Source organism: Lissotriton helveticus, chromosome 5_1 (assembly GCF_964261635.1).
Source record: "Lissotriton helveticus chromosome 5_1, aLisHel1.1, whole genome shotgun sequence".
Lineage (NCBI taxonomy): Eukaryota > Metazoa > Chordata > Amphibia > Caudata > Salamandridae > Lissotriton > Lissotriton helveticus.
In genome coordinates, this window is record NC_136065.1 from 400,708,461 (window position 1) to 400,727,232 (window position 18,772).

At 42.7% G+C, this 18,772-nt stretch overlaps 1 protein-coding gene across 2 annotated transcripts in view; it reads left to right on the top strand.

The window, feature by feature from the left end:
* Positions 1–18,772, top strand: part of ACOT7 (acyl-CoA thioesterase 7) — a 1,240,110-nt gene that overhangs the window by 520,970 nt on the left and 700,368 nt on the right. For both annotated transcript variants that reach the window (XM_078640951.1, XM_078640950.1), the window contains exon 4: positions 2,340–2,431. In XM_078640951.1, coding sequence (XP_078497077.1) covers positions 2,340–2,431 — 92 coding nt within the window. The remainder of the gene's footprint in view (positions 1–2,339; positions 2,432–18,772) is intronic.

Genomic DNA, 18,772 nt, shown 5'->3' on the forward strand with positions numbered 1-18,772 from the left:
TTAAGCCTTTTTCGAAAGAACAATCTTAAATTCGTACTTGAGGTTATCAAAAAGATGTCCGCGGGAGAGGGCAAGAATCTTGCTGTAGCCTTCCCACTATAGCAAAAAACTTGCCAATTGAGAAAGACAATATCCTTTATAAAATTCTGTGTATGGGATTCATTTGCATGTTCTGATGCAGATAGGTTTATAATTCCAAACAGTGGAAAGTCTCATTATACTTCTTGGTAACTCAAGTTGGAGTAATAAGGTACATCCCCTCCAAAAAAGGAATAGTCTTGCTTAGCTAAACATATCCCATATTCCAATAATCCTATGTTTTGAGTAAACTACAAATTGTAGGAATTTATTTATTAGAATGGAGAAAGCAGGAGTAGATGTCTGGGCACACAATGGGGTGGTCTCCTTAACCTGACTAATGTTTGTGGAGCCTCCCATGTCTGCTGGGGAGCCAGGGTTCTAATAATACTTGGTCGCAACAAAACCTTTTGGAACATTCTACAGCCATGTTCTTCTGTACATTGGTGAGACTAAAATGAGGGCCCATATTTTAGTCTCTGAATAAAATAGAGGGATCCTGTAAAAATGTGAAGATTATTAGCTCTCTAAAAATACTCCACCTCCTCTACAACTAAGTTTTGGATTACTATACTAATATGAGGACTATGAGCATTTTTGTGGGCAGTGCCTCTGCCATTATTTCAACATTAAATATTCACATTGATGCTTAGCAGTTGTTTTAAAAAGAAACTAAAACGCCAAACTTGCTAGTGAGAGTCCCCTAAAAGGCAGAACTGAAAATGCTTTCTGAAATCTGTTGCAAGAAAATTGCTTACCTTTTGCATGTCCATCCTTCTTTGTAAGAGACGATCGAGAGAATCCAACATCTACCATAAGCAGGGCTAGGCAAACACACCTGCTCAGTACCTGGATACCCTTGCGAGTGATAATGCGATTTACAAATATACATCAAATAACATATTCACTGTGTTCTGGATGTAAGGAGAAAGAAGAGATATGCAGTTCTTAAAAAAGATTAAATAACCTCTCTGCCCAATTGAATCTCCGTTTGTACACTTGTGACTTATCAATATTTCCTCTGATATGCAACACTAAGGCTAAGGCCTTCAAAAAAGCGTTCAATATGTGCCTCAGTATAAATAGTTGACCAATCTCCTCTTGGAGTGTAAATGAATTTATTGGCTAGGTACCACTTGTGACATCTGATCTTTGGTTTGGGCTCCTTGTCCATATAGCGGTTACAGCTTCATAGTATATCCTCCTACACTGTCTAAACAGGCGATTTGTCAGAGAAATGCCACTGAGTTATCTGAACATAAACTCTAATTACGTTTTGCTCATTTAAGACATTTCAGCAATGTGCTAGTGCTTACAGATTACAGAATAAGCCAACCTAAGCTTTAATACCAAATGTGGAGATTCTGTTCCAAGCCAAGGAGCTGGTTTTGTATCTCCTTCTCATGACAGCACTTTATATACCTGTAGATGAATTCTTAATAAGTTGCAGGCTAGGTACATTTTACAATCAATTTAGGCCAATTAAGGAGTTTGGTGGACTCTTCATAAAGTTATGCAATGACAACCCCTAAAACTGCTGTGACCTCTTACTCACGTCTGCGAATTCAAAGTGAGTCAGAAGAATTTTTCTGAGCTATTCTCATATCTATATCTTATATCTTCTGGCACTAAACACCATAGAACTTAGTTTGATGGAATGATGAAGTCATAGTTTCTCTACAACAATTTGGCAAATCATGTCGGATTTGGTTGAAATGATCCCAGAAATATTATTAGACTGATTTTGAGTTTGTTCCTTAGAGACAATCCTTGGATTATTGGAGGAAGTGCTAAATCGTTAGGAAAATCAACTGCTGACATTTTCTGTACCATTGGGACTGGCTTATGGTGGAAAATCCTACAATGAATTCACCTCGAGATATAGCACTCTCTCCTCAAATATTTAGATTTTAGTTTTCACCCAATTGTAAATCAGGACGTAAATGGTCAGATTTTTATTTTCCATTTAACACAGCGGATTCTTACTAAGCAACAGATGCCCAACTCGCTTTATTTATGATATTTCTTGTTTTATATTGCCCTCATTCAGTCCTTTAGCTGGTATCAAATGCTTAAGAATCCAAAAAAGCAACTTTGGTTCTGACTAAATCCGCTAATATGTGACCATGTGTGTGACAATACGCTTTACTGTGACTTACCTCTGTGTTGGCATACATACCTATAGTACTGGATTCAGTTAATGAGTTATACATATTCTTCTTTATTGTTTGCTCTGTTAAATCATGACTCTTCTTTTCTAGGTGCCAAAAAAATGACTAACAGAGCAACTCTGTGGTATGTGCCTCTGTCCCTAAAGAATGTAGACAAGATAATCAATGTAGCCCCTATTGAGGTAGGTTAATTTCTTCACCCATCCATTTATATGTTCTAATGGTCAAATGTAGTATTATGTCTTGTGTACTGTGAATGTAGATTTGAATGCTAAGTTTGTACAAGGTTTAAAACATATAAACGTCATCATACTTGTATATCTCAAAAACCTTAAAAGAATTAGTAATTAGATTAAAATATTCTATTAATGAATCAATTACGAATGTATCACAGTGGTTCATGATTTTTCCCATTCTAATCTGGTTGTCCAAGGATGCTGGTCTCTTAATCAAGTCTAACATTTTGACGAGGAGTGACAATCTACTATTAAATGCAATATGACATTATCTATTGACTGAAGAGGTTGCCAACACAATTAGCAATTTCTGTTCGTTATTATAAAGTTGTAATGTTGTATGTAATCTTTTTACCTAGCCCTTGTAACTATGAGTAACTGCAGATGACCAAATCTAATCCTTACAGCCGTTGCCCGGAAAGAGAGCGAGCCAATCACTGTTTCTGACTTGTACTATCAACAGTAGTCAAGTCAAGTCAAGTACATTTGTATCGCGCACAAATCACATCCAAGGAGTCTCATGGCGCTTGCAGACGGCTTTGACAGGAGGTCGGAAGATTTAATTTACAAAAAGCCACATGGACTACATGAACTCTGAAAAAAAAGAGTTATAGCTATAAGCTTTAGGCACTGCAAATACCTAATAAAAACAGGCGCTTTGCGCTGATCCAGCCTAACTGTTCATGATAGGGTCCCAACTCCCCAAAATTTGGACGTGGGAACTTGGAGTAAAGGCTGTTTGCCTGAAGGATACGCATATCCTACAGATCTAAGATATCCCCTTTTTAGATGACCATTCACAATTCCATATATAACCAAATGTTTTTTTATATAAATGTAAACAGTATTGGCTCTACAACCATTAATAAAGTAGTATGCAGGTTTATGGAAATGAAAGGTGTTCAGCAAACTGAAAAGAAGCTCGAAAAGAAGGTCGCATGCACTGAAATAAATATGTTTTATATTAGTCGCAGACCTGCATTCTTGCTTTGCCATGAAGTACAGGTGTATGCTGACAGCTGCCTAGAGACTGACTCGTGCATAAACAGATGTGACATGGTGCATTAGGATATGCGTTTTTGAACTGCATCCTATACCATGGCAACAGACCTTCATGACTGGAGGAGTTCTATTTATAGTACGGATAAATGTATTTAGAAAAGCTTGGCTTACCCAACTTGAAGACAGGGGAAAAAGATAAGGGAGCAGCAAACGCAGCGCAGTTCTTTACTTTGTTAGGGAAAACATGATAAAATCCTTGTGAACATTTGTGGAAAATTTGTCAGCGGGTTGGCAGACTCCAGCACTGGAGAGGCTTGAATAGGCACATGCTAGTTCTCTTATTTTTACCTTCTCTTTTAAACCAGTTCAAATTATTTCCTAAACATTGGATTTATGTTTTTGTATCTTGAAGTAGGTGTTCCCATTTTTATTAGCTGGTATTCAGTAATTTTTTTACATGCTAATAGGGGGGGAACACTGTAAAGATTTAATTTTGTTGTTTTCCAAAAGTGCAGTTTATTCGAAAAGATTAATATCTTTAGCAGCTAGTGACGGAAAAGAATCTGCACGAAACCCATGGCTTCATTGTGAAAAGTAACTTTTTTATTTTAAGCCATGACGATGAAAATACATGTGGCCCAATAAACGTTTTTAGAGCCGCTGTCCTATTAAACACACATTTACACATTTATTACAACAGTGCAAAGGCCAAATTCGATTTTATTAACACAGAACACCAAAGGTGACACGAAAAAAGACTTTTTCCGATATCACGTATTTTACAGAGAAACATCTCTCCTTATAGTGACCAAGGTGCTTCCGTGTGGCTTTATCTTACTGAACAAATTTAACATCCGGATTTTTCGTGATTAAGATTAGTAAAACAAATATACATGAACAATGAAATGGTATAAACCATATATGCAGATGCTCAGAGTATAATATACTATTTATTACCAGTGGGAGTGAAATCATGGCCAATTCCAGGCTTTGCTTCTTGTGAACCATACACCCCAAACTCAACGATGGTTAAAAATAGCATAAAGCACTCAGCGCAGCAGCATACATCCTATTTCAAATGCAAGGCTCCCTATGTCTCTGGGAGTCAATGTAAGATTTTTCGTACAGGGGTCCCTGCCTTGTAGAAACAGGAAAACTATCATTCTAAAAGGACCTGTAAACCTTGGGGTGGCCTTCCTCAAACCCTTTTGCCTTATCCCCTCCTGTTTTGCTGAATTAGTTTTTGTTGGCATTAGGACTCCGTGTACTTTACCACTGCTAACCAGAGTTAAAGTGCTTGTGCACTCCCACTAAAACATGGGAAAATTGGCTTACACGTAATTGACCTACATAATTTACTTACATGTCCCTAGGAAAGGGGTATACCATGTACCCAGGGCTGGTGAATTAAATGCTACAAATGGGTTCTGCAGTACGTATTGTGCCACCCACTAAATTAGCCCCTTAAAACATGTCTCAGTGTCTGCCATTGCAGCATGTATGTAAGGCAAGAGCTTGTGGCTAATGTAGACAACTTCCTGAGGATTCCGGTTGGGACAGGACCGCCCGAGACCCCTGTCTGAAACGTTTGTCTGCAAGATAAAGTGGTTCGTAAAGTCCAGACAACGCAGCACAGGTTTGTTTCATAAGGCATTCTTCAATTGTTCAAGACACCTTTGATGAGACGGAGACCATGTGGAGATTTTGTTAGGATGGTTTTTCTGCAATAGGTCAGTTAAAGGGGCTGCTATTTCCGAGAATCTCAGGATGAAGCATCGATAATATCTTTAAAGCCCCAGAAAGAATCTGACCCCCTTTTTGTCTATGGGCTGAGGCAAGTCTTTGATTGCTTGTATTTTGTCAATTTGAGGGCACAATTTTTCGTTCTGTGCTTGATAGCCCAAATATTTCACAGAGTCTGTGGCAAGGTAACATTTATCTGGATTTGCCATGAGTCCAACTTGCCGAAGGGAAGTGAACACCCCTTCTAGATGTTTGTGGTATTGCTTCTAAGATGAGCTATAAATGATGTAATCTAGGTAGGTGGCTGGATATCCTCATTGTGGCCGCAAGAGAATGTCCAATAATCTTTGAAAGGTCACCGGGGCATCATGTACACCAAAAGGGAACACCCTACCCTGAAATGTTATAATCTTGAGGGAGTAGAAAACGCTGTTTTCTTTTTTGCAGTGGGTATCCACAGAATTTGCCCGTAACCCTTTGTTAGGTCTAGGGTGGTGAGGTAGGTGCCAGTCTCAATAAGATCTTCCACTCGAGGCATGGGGTAAGTATCAAACTTCGAAAGGCTGTTCCTGCGTTGGAAGTCAATGCAGAACCTCAGGGTGATATTCGGTTTTGGTACGAGTAACACAGGAGAGCACCAAGGGCTGTTTGATGTCTCTATGATGCCCCTCTAACGTTTCTGTGACCTCCTCTTTCATGGCATGTCTTCTAGCCTCTGGAATGAGATATGGTCTCAGACGGACCACTCGCCCTTTTTCTGTGCATATGCCATACTGCACCATGTATGTCCGTCTGGGAGAACGAGAGAATACATCCCTGTTACGGGCCACCATTGTGAGGAGTTGGTCTTTTTGTATGAGAGTCAACTGATCACCCATTTGTGTCTACAGGTGTGGATTCAAGGGGAAAAGAGATTTCCAATGGTAGTGAATCAGTCACCAGAGATACCGTGTGGGATTAACCCCATGACAACTATCCTCCTCCCACAGTTTTAGTAGGTACAGTAGCCAGAAACAGGGAAAAGCCATCATAGTCAGTACCTATAATAATTTCTTCTACCAGTTGGGGTACAGCACCTACTCGTATGGTTTCTCCTTTTCCCCTCCAGCTACCGGGTATGCCTTACTGTCCCCATGGACACATGTAATAAAAAAAAATTCCACCCTCCACCTTGAAGGGGCCATACACGTTCTTCATTAATCACGGAGCGGCAAAATCCTGAGTCAATTATCACTAAAGTGGATTCCAAATTGACCTGCATTGGCTTCTTGTATTTGGGTTGGCTACCTCCTGCCCATAAAACCTTCCCCACAAGTATACTCTACCTCCTTGGGTTGAGCAGGTGGGGTTTGTGAGGACAATTATGGGCTATATGCCCCCGTTCTGCCCACGGAAAACATTGTGGAACTTGTCCGAACTCTTTTACTGTAGGCCGAATTGTTTGTCTATTCTCCAAGAGTGGTTTAGGTATCATTTTCGACACAGTAGGGTTACTCCAGTTTTGTGAGAATGGAGTGGGAATTCGTTGATGATTGTACCTAAAATCTGGGGATCTGTGTTACGAACAGGCCAGATCTATGGCCTTAGGTACAGTAACATCGGGATGTTGCCTTCTCCAGGATCTGGTCTGACTGGGGAGGGCCCCCTCCAGGAAAATGCGATCTAACACCTCTTTCTTCGTTAAATCATAGGTTTCAGCCATCTGGAGCACAGGTCTTGTATCTTGTAGAATAATGGATGTGGATTATCTTGCATGTTCTACTTTTCTTTCCTGAATTTAACCCGGTAATGTTCAGGATCATACCCTAGACATTCAAGGACAGCTTTTTTTACTTCTGCATATGGTGTGGTTCCCGCCTGGTAGGCAGTTTGTAATTCACCAGTAAGGAGCAGTGCTACATATTGGCCCCAACGTTCTGGGGGCAAAGCGGCTGAGGTGGCTACTTTTTCAAAATTCGTGAAGAACGAATCCTGGTCATCACCTCGTTGGTATTTTTGCAACACCAACCTCGGTACGGTCTAATGTACTTTAGATGTTGCATTGAGTTTCTGGATGACTGTCTGGTGTACTAGCTGGTTATTGGCAAGAACAGTAGCTTGAGTAGCTAGATCTGTTTGTAAGTTCTCCCTGTCCTGCTGCACTAACTTGGCTTGTCCTTCTACCACTAGCTGGAGGTGACGCTGTCCCTTCACCAGTTGTTTGATCATATCTTTCATGGTGATAGGTTAGGCCCTGTCTGAATCCCGGGACTCTGTAAAAGGGGATCCCACTTCCGACACCACTCTGGCTGAGTTCCTAGAATGATCCAGACCAGTGTTGCATTTTAAGGTTTGTTTATTCCTTTTGTTAGTCCCCTAATAAGTGGAACAAGTGATTAATGGCTGTACAGCAAGTGACTGAAGTCACCCAGTCTTCCTTCTTCGTATCATGCCACTTGGCTTCTTCTTCAAGAATCCTGTCCTTTCTCTGGTCTGTCCCTTGAGGAATCACACAATGGGGAGAGACCTTAGCATTCAGGCTCCAACCAGCTTACTTAACCTCCACCAATAGGACCTGTAATCTGGGAGTCCCAGGGGGAATGCTTGATAAGGACGGGGTGTCTTTCCTTGCCGGAATCGTGCAGGAGGTGGGACGTAAGGAGAATCGAAAAAAGAACTAATAAAGTGACCCCTGTGAACCCTGTATACTTCTCTGTGTTTCCTACAGGGTTGTCTCTGTTAGTACAGGAAAACCTTCATAACTATTTCCTTTTCTTATAGCCTGATTAAATACAGTGTACTTGTGCTCACACAAAAGCCCACTGTAAGACCTCCACCAGCACTTGCCTGAAGCTGTGCCTCGGTCCGTGAGTCACAGTGGTCCCGTCCGTAAAGCCATTCCCTGAGCTTCTTTGGGTACTGTCGGTCTCCCTCGCTGTCCGGGGTTGCTGAGGTGGTGGACTTGGGGCTTAATTCAATATGTGCAAATACATTGCATTATTTTGGAATTGTAATATCTTGACTTGACCACTGTAATGGTGGATATTCGAGTGACAGTTATTAAGGATCTGCTCCTTCATGATCAGATTATACAATCCTGTATAGTCACACACTTTACTGCTCAATAACCAGCCCTCCAGAACCTTAGTAGCACAATCTACAAAGTCAACCCAGTCCTGAGTCTGCGTCTTCTGGGTATCTCTGAACTGTATTCTATACTGCTCAGTGGTTACGACAAAGCCATCTATTAGAGCACTCTTCAGGACATTGTAATCATCAGCATCCTCCTCTCTGACAGTGAGGAGCTTGTCTCTTCCTTTGTCAGCAAAGGAAAGCCACAGGATTGCTGCCCACTGCTCCTGGGGTACCTTCTGTACTTTGCAGGCCCTCTCCAGTGCAGTTATCCATTTGTGAATGTCATTCCCATTCTGTTAGGGAGGGACAATCTTGTTAAGGTTTCTATGGTCATAAGACCTTTCCCTACCACTAGGGAAGTTGCTGCCACCATGGGGCTCTAGACCCACCTTTTTTCTTGCTCTTTCAAGCTCTAGGGTCTCCTTTTCTAAGGCTATCTTTTGTCTCCTTAGCCTCAGCTGAGCTTCTTCAATTCTCACCTGATGCTCTCTCTTCTCTTGGGAGGTACCCCTCCTATGAGAAGAGACAGAGGACCCTATAGATGTGCCAGAATGATTAGATTCCACTGAAGGTGATCTTGGTCTTCTGGGCACACCACCAACTCTTCCTGGGGGGACAAAGAGAGGGCCACTTTGGCCTTCCTCATCTCCCGTAGGAGCTTGGTTCTCAGGCCTAGGTCATTGTCACCTGCCTGGCCAGCATCAAGTCTGAGTCCTGGTGGGCTTATCCACTGGGCCCTTCCTCTTCTGCTGTACCCATCCCACTGCCTACCCTTCCCGGCTCTGTAGCCTGCCAAAGTCATCAGGCAGCAATGCCTCTATGAGGCGTTGGGTATTGGGATTCTGTCCTGTCTTTAATTTCCTCATGGCACACAGAGCCCTTAACTCTTGGAAAGGGAATGTGTCATACTTAGATGTCTGTACTTGACTGACATCTGGCAGAGACCCACTAGGTCCTGCTCTTAAAGACATGACTAGTGAGGTGTGGTGTATGCACTACCTACACTATTTGTTTACCTACTAAACCTCTCTTGAGTTGTAGAAAGGGTGTGCTAAGCCCTTGACACACAACTCTAAGTTTAGTAGATCCTATTGTATTTTAAGCTTGTATTATATGTACCTCTGGTACCTTTAGTGGTTTTTCAAATGATCAACACTTGAGATTATCTGGTAAAATAATGCAAGCTGGAATCCCACACGCTGCACACCAATGTGAGAAGTTGGCCTGGCATATGCTGTCCACTATTCTAGTGGGCACCTTGTACCAGTCCAAACCACCCTTATTGATGGTAGGTTTAAAGACAACTTTTACAGAAGGCTATCCTAGTGGTAGCTGTGGAGAGCAGCCTTCAGGCTAAGTCTTGAAGGAATGTAAAGCAGCTTATTTTACCAGTCTATAATCTCATTAATGACGAAATGAAATGAGAACCACACCAGGTATATATGAAATATATATGTTTTTATTCTAAACACATCCCTCTTGTATCTTTATGAGGCTAGAGGCAAAAGTACACAAAGTATACCTATTTAGCACACAGTAAATTACCACGGTATACTTTTTGCCCTAGGGACCTCACAAACCAAGTACTAAGAAAGTGGTATAAGTACCGCTGTGAATATAGAGACAAGGCCTAGGGCCTGTAGAACCGCTGTTGCAACCAGGAACCACTCAAGGTAGGGACACAGGAGGCCCACGGGGGACGCGTGCAGTGTCTAAACACAGCCGCAAATCACCATTGACTTCTACGGAGAAAGTTGCGATTAGATTTTTTTTAAATTAAGGACACTTAGGAATGGTCTAGGAACAAACCCCTTCAGTACTGGACAATTCGAGAGTCAAGACCCACGTGAGCACAGAAGTACTCGTATTACCCCACCCTGGGAAGCCAGGTGCCTAGGTGTCTTGTCGTGTCGGGTTTCGCCGTAGTTTCCTATAGAGAGCTGCAAAGAAGTGCTGCAGGCGACCAGATGAAAAGTGTCCGGATGGATCCATGGGTGGATCGGAGATCTGAAGAACCTGAAAGCAGAGGGTACAGAGTCTGTGTCACTTGCCAGTGACCAGGGAGGCAGTAAGAAGATGCCCACCGATGTTGGGTGATTTCAGGAGCAGGAGGTGAAGCTTAACTCTACAGCCACGAGGACCAGGAGGCGCGGACGACCGCCAGGAGCTGAATTCCGAGCTGTCCCACATCAGATGTCGAGTGCTGCAGCATCAGTATCCGGATTGGACCCAACAAGCCTTGGCAACAGCAACCCACGCATAATGCAAAGATTGGCTTCGGAGCAGACCAGCAAGGTCTGAGGGACTCACCCTTTGGAGGAGAGTCAGGGCATGTCTGGAGCAACTAGGGAAGCCCAAGAAACGAAAAAGTTACCTTCGTGGGGACTCACCAGTCGACAGACCAGGGATCGCTAAGGGGTCTTGAGCAGAAATGCTGAAAGAGGGCCCATGGAACACTCGTGGAGTGTAGGCCCACAATCTTGGGTGCAGATTATGCTCAGGGCTTGGACTACAAGTAGCCCAATGCACAACTTCGGGAAAGCTCGTGAAGTAGATGCACTAGCAAATGTGTACGTGTCTAGGAGTTCCAGTCCCACGTCTCTTGTGATTACTACAGTGTGACTTCCGTCTTCTAGTCGAAATAGAATGTCGAAGTTCCAGGATATATGTTGCAGAGATTCATCCAGGGTAATTTAAAGTCCTAGAGACTGGGTTCCTATAATTATACTAAGTTTAGGGGATGGACTAACTATAAGGTCCCACCTATGGGAGGACCTCGGGAGTGGGTTGTTACACCCCTTTCCCTTTGTCCAGTTTTGCGCCAGAGCTGGGGCTGAGTACCCCTGCAACCGGTTTGAACTGGGGTATGCACAGGGACACCTTGTGTGCCCCAGGCACAGTCTGAAAAGCATTAACTGAATGCACCCACCCTGCCCCAATACACTAAAGTCTGTCTGGGGAGGTGGTTACACCTCCCTGGACAGGAAACCTATTGTCCAGGCCTCCCCTGCCGGAGTTTCGTCTAGCAGCAGGAGGTCAGACCCGTGTCTGTGGCAGCAGCATCCATTTTGTGATGCTGGGGCTCTTTTAAACTATTACCGGTAAAGTAAAGGTGTACATGTCTTCTCCATCTAGAAGGGTGGAATTCTGCCCCCGCCTCCAGGACTGGCAGGGGGGTAGGATTCCAAAATTTTTGACACCAAACACAACATGTTTTGATGCAGCCATTCCAAAGTTAGCATTTACCGTGAGGTTATAATGCACTTAAGAGTATATGGTATGGCTGTATCACAGAACCTCTATAAGGAAGGGATTCCGAAAGCTGCAGAGGGGCTTAGCTCATGCTTGGGCACCCTCTCACACAAAACCAAGCAGTCTGCCTTCAGGATTGTCAAGGCCTGCCATAGGAGTGACTTATAGGTTTATATGTGTCTGTTTGTAAAGGTAGATATTGGTATACTATATCTTAGTAAGGGGTGCTTACACCACCTTACCCAGGCTGCAGGAGCAGACCTGTGGTGCCATTTTGGAAGGCTTCCAAGGGGTGGCATAATACATGCTTTAGCCCCTGGTAGGCCTCTGGGTACCTATGCCTTTTGTACCTAAGGTACCATATGCTAGGGACTCACAATGGTAACCCAGTAATCAATCTGGGGTGTACCTAATGTACATGCAATTAGTTTAGAGAGGAAGCAGCTAGGATGGGGTCCTGGTTAGCAGGGCCCCAGCCAGTCTAAAGTCGATAAATCAGTGAAACACAGCAAAAAGTGGGGGTAACCATAGTAAGCAGATCCTACTCACCTACACCGATCCCCTAAAACAAACCTTTCTAAACTCTTCCCTCTTTTCTACCCCTCCCCAACCGTTCTCAATCCAAATAACTGACTAACATGTCCACCACTAAAACTATTTTCATGTTTCACCATACTAATTCAACACTAATCCTGATGGGTTCCAGAGTAGTGTGCTACTTTCGCTTCAACACCCTATTAGCGGTAGGAGGCGCTATATAAATACAAACCTCTTTCCCTCTTCTATCCCGCCACCTACCCTTCTCTACCCAAATAACTGAATAACATATTCACTACTCAAATTACTTCATATTTAACTATACTAATTTGCAACACTAATCCTTTATGGGTTCCGGAGTGGCGTGCTACTCGCCAGAAAAGCGCTTCAACACCCTTCAGGGGTAACAAGTGCTATATGAATGCAAACCTTTCTTTCCCTTTTATCCCTCCGCTATCCTTCTCACTCGAAATAACTGACTAATATCCACCACTGACATTACTTCATATTTCACCATATTTCATCATTCCAAATCCAAATAACTGACTAACCTATCCACCACTTAAAATGTACTTGCATGTTTCACTATACTTATTCAACACTAATCCTCTATGGGTCTCAGAGTAGCGTGCTACTCGCCAAAAAAGCGCTTCGACGCCTCGTCAGGGTTAGTAAGCGCTATATAAATGCAATTACAATACAATACAATACAATGATACACAACTCTACTTGAAAATCTCCTCTGCTTCAGGCATCTAATTCCTCAACACTTCTTGCACATCATCCAGACCAGATATCCAGCGCCTAACAGAACCTTAACCAAATCAAAACAGAATTAATATTATTTGCCAAGAACGGCAAACAAGATAAAGTACAAAACTGGCTTAAAGACACATCAAAAAAAACAAAGCTGGGCTGGTCCCAGCTCTCTCTTCTATAGAAAATAAAATTGTATCTTTCAGAAAGCGACTTCAGAACTGCAGCTCAAGTCTTTGTACTCTTGCATCTAGAAGGTGTTAGTGGCCTCCAACATGAACTCCTAGATCCCACATCACACTGGCAGCCCAAAGAGGCATTCTACAAGATGCAGCACGTCTCACCCAAGGTTGAACAAAATAGGGCAACATCACCTCCATTCTAATGGAACTCCATTGGCTCCCTTTGCCGCCCGCACAATCTTCAAAACGAGCTACGTAATTTACAAAGTGGTCACGACCAGTATACCGGAACCCTTGTCTTGCAGACAAACTCAGCATCTCTTGTGGTTTTCAGCACACCTGCAGCAGGTCACAATTAAGCCTCAGACCAAGAAGTGTAAAAAAGAAAAAATAAGACAGCTGAACTTTTCCATTTGTGCAATCAGGTTCTAGAACAACATCCCCATATCAATCAGGACTTCTTCAATGCTGGTCCAACTTGGGAAAGAGTTGAAGATTCACCTCTTTAAAGAACACTACATCAAAGTGTGTTAACCCTCCACCGTCCACCTTCCTCTCCTTTTAATTGTTGACACCGTTATGCTGCCTTTTGGCTAGGTTTGAGCTATAGAAATACCATATACATTCATGCATATCATTGGAATTGCAATGTTTAACTTGCAGATTAGGCATCTATCCCTGTGTGACGTGCCCAACAATTTTACAACGTGACAATCGAATTGCAACTGGCCGGACCGCTCCATCTAGATCGTACATATTGAATCAGGACCAAGTCAGATTTTCTTATAGCTGGGCCTTGTCTGGGGTGGCAAGGTTTTTTGAAGAATCATTAGTAAGGTACTGCCTGCCCTGATGTGGGGTAGAACAAGGTCCAGTACAACGCAGCAGCAGTTGTCTGGTGGAAGAAATTGCTTCATCCTAAGCAGGATACTGATTTGGAACCAGGTTGGTGAGTGACAGGTAAATGATGAACATCTATGTTTGATGATATCAGGGCCTGACCTGAGCTTATACACATGGATAGTGTTGTGTGCTCGTGTGTTTACATTTGAAGTTGACACGTGTGCGAGAGCGCTCGTGTCCGCTTCAATCTCTATTTGCGCGGCATTGTTTTGTTTAGAAAAGTACCGCATGGTATGCGGTTGTATGTTGTTATTTGAATAGTAAAACATGTAGTTAGGGAAGCTCAGAGGGCGGTTAGATCATTCTGTTACTGTACCAATTACCTTATGGATGGAGAATAAACAACTCCTCAGCGTACCTGATTCTTCTTGTCTTTTACTGGATTGTATGCATATATCTTCACAACAGATAGCCACCAGCAGTTTGAGATAAATGTGTCATCAACATTTTGTTTAAGAGCATTTTCTCTTAGATAAGTAACACTCCATGTGCTTCCCCACACAGATTAAATTGAGTGGAGCTGATTATGGATCTCTGTTGGTGATAGGGAACGGTGGGGTGTAGGATACATCTATTTGAACAAATTGAATCCTGTCAATGGGAAATTATCCTTTTTTAGCAATATCTACTGTGCCCATCTGTGAGGAAGGGGATTCTAAATGTTCCAGATGGTAAGCTGAGTCAGTGTGATTCCAAATGTATACACACTAAGAGGTATGCACACCATTGTCTGTGATCTTAATGGTATCATAATCAGGCTGGATTGGAGCAGTTTTGGTGCTGCATTATGTGCAGAATCCATATTAAAATGATTGGAGTATTTTGTTCCATTCAAAGTGTTCTTGTAGTTGGTTGGTTACAGCATACGTAAGGACTTTTCTCCAGAAGGGGACTGGACAAATGGGGCAGGAATCTTGTAAATTCTTAAGATCTAGGTTAGGTCTTTGAGCAGGGGAAAGGTTAAAGTCTTTAAGTAGGTAGAGCGTTTGCATCTGATGGAGCATTGGAACTAACTGCTGCACAATTGATCCATGCCGTTCCTATTCATGTCACCCCTGATTGTGACCTTGTGTTGGTAGAAATCATTTTCCTTCCATGTGTTGCAATGCCCCTTTGCTTTGCCACCCAAATCATCAAGTCCCCTCCAGCTCCACAGAGCATATGTTAGGGACATATTAGGGGAACTCTTCATCGATGCCTTGTGGAAGGATCACATTTGTCCCTTAACATAACTGTGGGGGGAACTGAAGGTAAGTCTTTCTTCAAGTGGTGCAGTCCAGAGTAGTTATGATCCACCAGGATACATGTTCTAGAAAAAAGGCAAGACAGAGGACACCCATAGCACACGCTCTGCTGTGTCAATAACACTACAGCAGACAGCCAAGAGTGGAAATGCCTCCAGGAATTCCACATTCCCATTTTCAAGAATTGGGGTCATCCAACTATATATGGCAATGACACACATATCAAATGTGATCAGTTCAACTCTTGGACATGGGGTCTCAATTCTTAGGTAATGTTTTAAGCTGTGCTACGCTTGGGCATTCTTGTAGTACTTATCTCCAAAATCTACGATTTTCAGACTCCTTTAGAAAATCAGGAAGCGCCCGGGGTACTCTCTCATCCTGGTGGCACAGCATCTTCTCAACAATGGTGGATTCCAGATCTGCTTTATCTGCTTCATAAGGAATACATTTACCTCTCACAGAGAATAACATTCATCTTCTTAGAGAGCAAGTGTTGCACCACTCCAGACTCAGATATTCTGCATCTTGAACATCCTGAAAAACTAATTTACCATATCCAGACTGTTTCTTAGAGAATCCCAAATCTAGTTGGCTGCCAAGACGTTTTCCAGCAGATTTCAGTACAAGAGAAAATGGTTGATATTCTGCATGAATGACATGCTAACCCTTTGTTCACAGTTTTCTACTGAATCAGAGTGGTCTGCAGGACCTACATCACATGGGTTCCAATGTACTGAAGGAAGTACAGCAGAAGGAGGGCATTGGTGTCCTGACATTTTTTCCCCAACCTAATGCATGCTTGTTAGAGGACAAATCACACAGTTTGGATATCTGTTGCAGTCTGTGGATTTTGCACATGCCCAAACAAAGGAGTGAGGGTGACCCACCTGGCATCGGGCTATGTCCCCACTCCTGAAGGGGCAATGTAGCTGTTCTGTCCTGTTGAGACAGATGAATGAATGAATGATACAACTTATAAAGCGCACAAATACCCAGAGGCATCTTGGCGCTAACCAGAGCATAAAAGAGCAGACGTGAGCTAACTAAAGTCAGTAGAGATCATTGATTGAATAGCCAGGTTTTGAGGCTCTACCTAAAAACCGAGTGAAGGCACCGTTTTCAGTTAATGGGGCAGACGGTTCCAATTAAGAGCCGTAATTCTGAAAAAGCTTTTTCTCCCCAGGTGACGCGTCTGAAGGAAGCTACCCTCAAGAGACTAGCCGAACACGACCACAACGTTCTGCCTGAAATTAACTGCGTACACTTTTTCTTGAGGTAGTCTGGGGCTTTTTCCATGGAGTGTTTTATATGCTAAACAAAGAGTCTTGAAGGTAATGAATAGCAGACCGATAGCCAATGCAATTGTCTAATGGAGGCCCTGACTGACTGAAATGAAGGTATTCCTAGGAGAAAACATGCTGCCCGATTTTGAATGGTCTGCATTTTCTTAAGTGACCCTTTTTGGAAGACTGATGTAAAGACTGTTATATTAATCCAGTCGTGATAGAACTAAGGCGATAACCACCGCCTTTACAAGATCAGCCGTAATTTATTTTCAATTTGTTTTATGATTTTAAGCCAGCAAAAGGAGGAGGCAGTGATCAGGTTGACTTGTTCTCTAAATCTTAGCTCTCTGTCCAATAAAAATTCCATGTTTTTTACCTTGGATGTAGACGTGGGTTCCGTACCCAAGTCAGAGAGCCACCAGCTAGAAGACCAAATAACCGGATTATTGCCGAACTGAATAACCTCTGTTTTTGAAGAGTTAAGCTTCAGGCAATTGTTGGCCATCCATCTACTCACTGCACTCATACAGTTGTTTACAGTATTGCCAGAGTAACTTTCATTTTTTGCCAGTGAGACAATTATGTGTGTGTCATCGGCGTAAGACGCCAAGGACAGGCCAACGGATTTGATCAGAGCATCAAGAGGTGTGAGATAGAGGTTTAACAAAGTGGGGGACAGTGAAGACCCCTGAGGAACCCCACAAAGCAAGCAATAAGGCTCTGAGTTGAAAGTACCCAGTGATACTGCTTTTTGGCACCCTGAAAGAAAATATTTAATCAACACCAGTGCAGAGTCATCGATCTCTAATTCATGCAGACAACCAGTAACTCGTGATTGACCGAATCAAAGGCCGCTGAGAGATCCATCAGGAAAAAAACGTTGTTGCCCCCACACTCAAGAGATGATCTAATTTCCCCCGTAGCTGTGAGTAGAGCAGTATCGGTACTGTGATTTTCTCTGAAGCCGAACTGCGTATCATCTAAGAAAAGATTAGCCTCAATAAAGGAGGAGAGTTGGAGATTCATACATATTTCTACTAATTTAGCTGAATAGGGAAGTCTTGCGATGGGTCGGTAATCGTTGGGGTCTAGATTGTTGAGAGTGGGTTTCTTTATAAGGGGAAGTACTGATGCTGCTTTCAAAGTGGTGGGGAAAATCCCAGTGTTTAGCATGGTGGAAAAGATAACGGAAAGATGACGTGCTATGACTTCTGGGACCAGGTGGGCAATCCTAGGGGGGCAAGGGTCGTCTGGGGATCCTGCTTTGATCTTTGGAATAAGTTCAGCGATTTCTCCACTGAGAGAGTAGTAAAGTGTCTAAAGCTAGCTAGCTTAGGGCTTGGATTTGTGGATCTATTTAAAAGCGATTGCTGGTAAAATTATTAAAAATATGAAAAACTTTTTCCTGGAAGGTACTGGCTAGGAAGTTGCAGAAATCTTGATTGTTGATTCCACAGTGGTAGTCAGTTTTTTTATAGTCTGAAAAAGAGTTTTAGAACCATTGTTGGCTGAAATTATTTTTGATATGTAATATTTAGTTTTAGCCACCTGGATTGATATTTTGTAACTACCTAGACAGGATTTATACTTATCTCTCTCCTCTCTATGATACTCAGACCGCCATCTGCGCTCTAGTCTACGGCATTTCTGTTTGAATATTCTAAGAGAGTCATCAAACCAGGGCTGAGAGATCTTTTTATTATTCCTTTTCGAACCCCTAACAGGAACAACATCGTTAAGGGCTGAACTGTTCCAATTATGATAGTCCTCTGCCATCTGTTCAGGACTACTCTTTTTGATGATAGGTGATTGAGAGAGTCGAGCATCACGGTCGGAGATTTGGATTTTATGCCATGCGTGATTTGCCTGGTGAGATTTCCGAGCCCTGGAGAGAGAGGTATTCTGTAGTTTTAAATTTCACATTACAGCATAATGATCTGTCCAGATTAATGGCTGAGTATGAGTAAAATTAATGTTTGGGTTATTAGTAAAAATTCCATCCAGTAGATGGCCCGCAACAATGAGTGGGCCCCTCCACTATATGTGTTAGACCAAAGCCTGCCAACGTGTCTAAAAGATGTTCTGCAGCAGTGTCGGATCAATTTTCCAGATGGAAGTTAAAGTCCCCCAAGACTGTAAAATCACTTTTTAGCAGAAGTGTTTCCAATTCGTGGGATTGAGATTGGGGGCTTGCCCCCAGTTTGCACCCCCAGGAAACAGTACAAGGCCCACTAGACACCAGGGATTTCACAGTGGCTTAAAAAA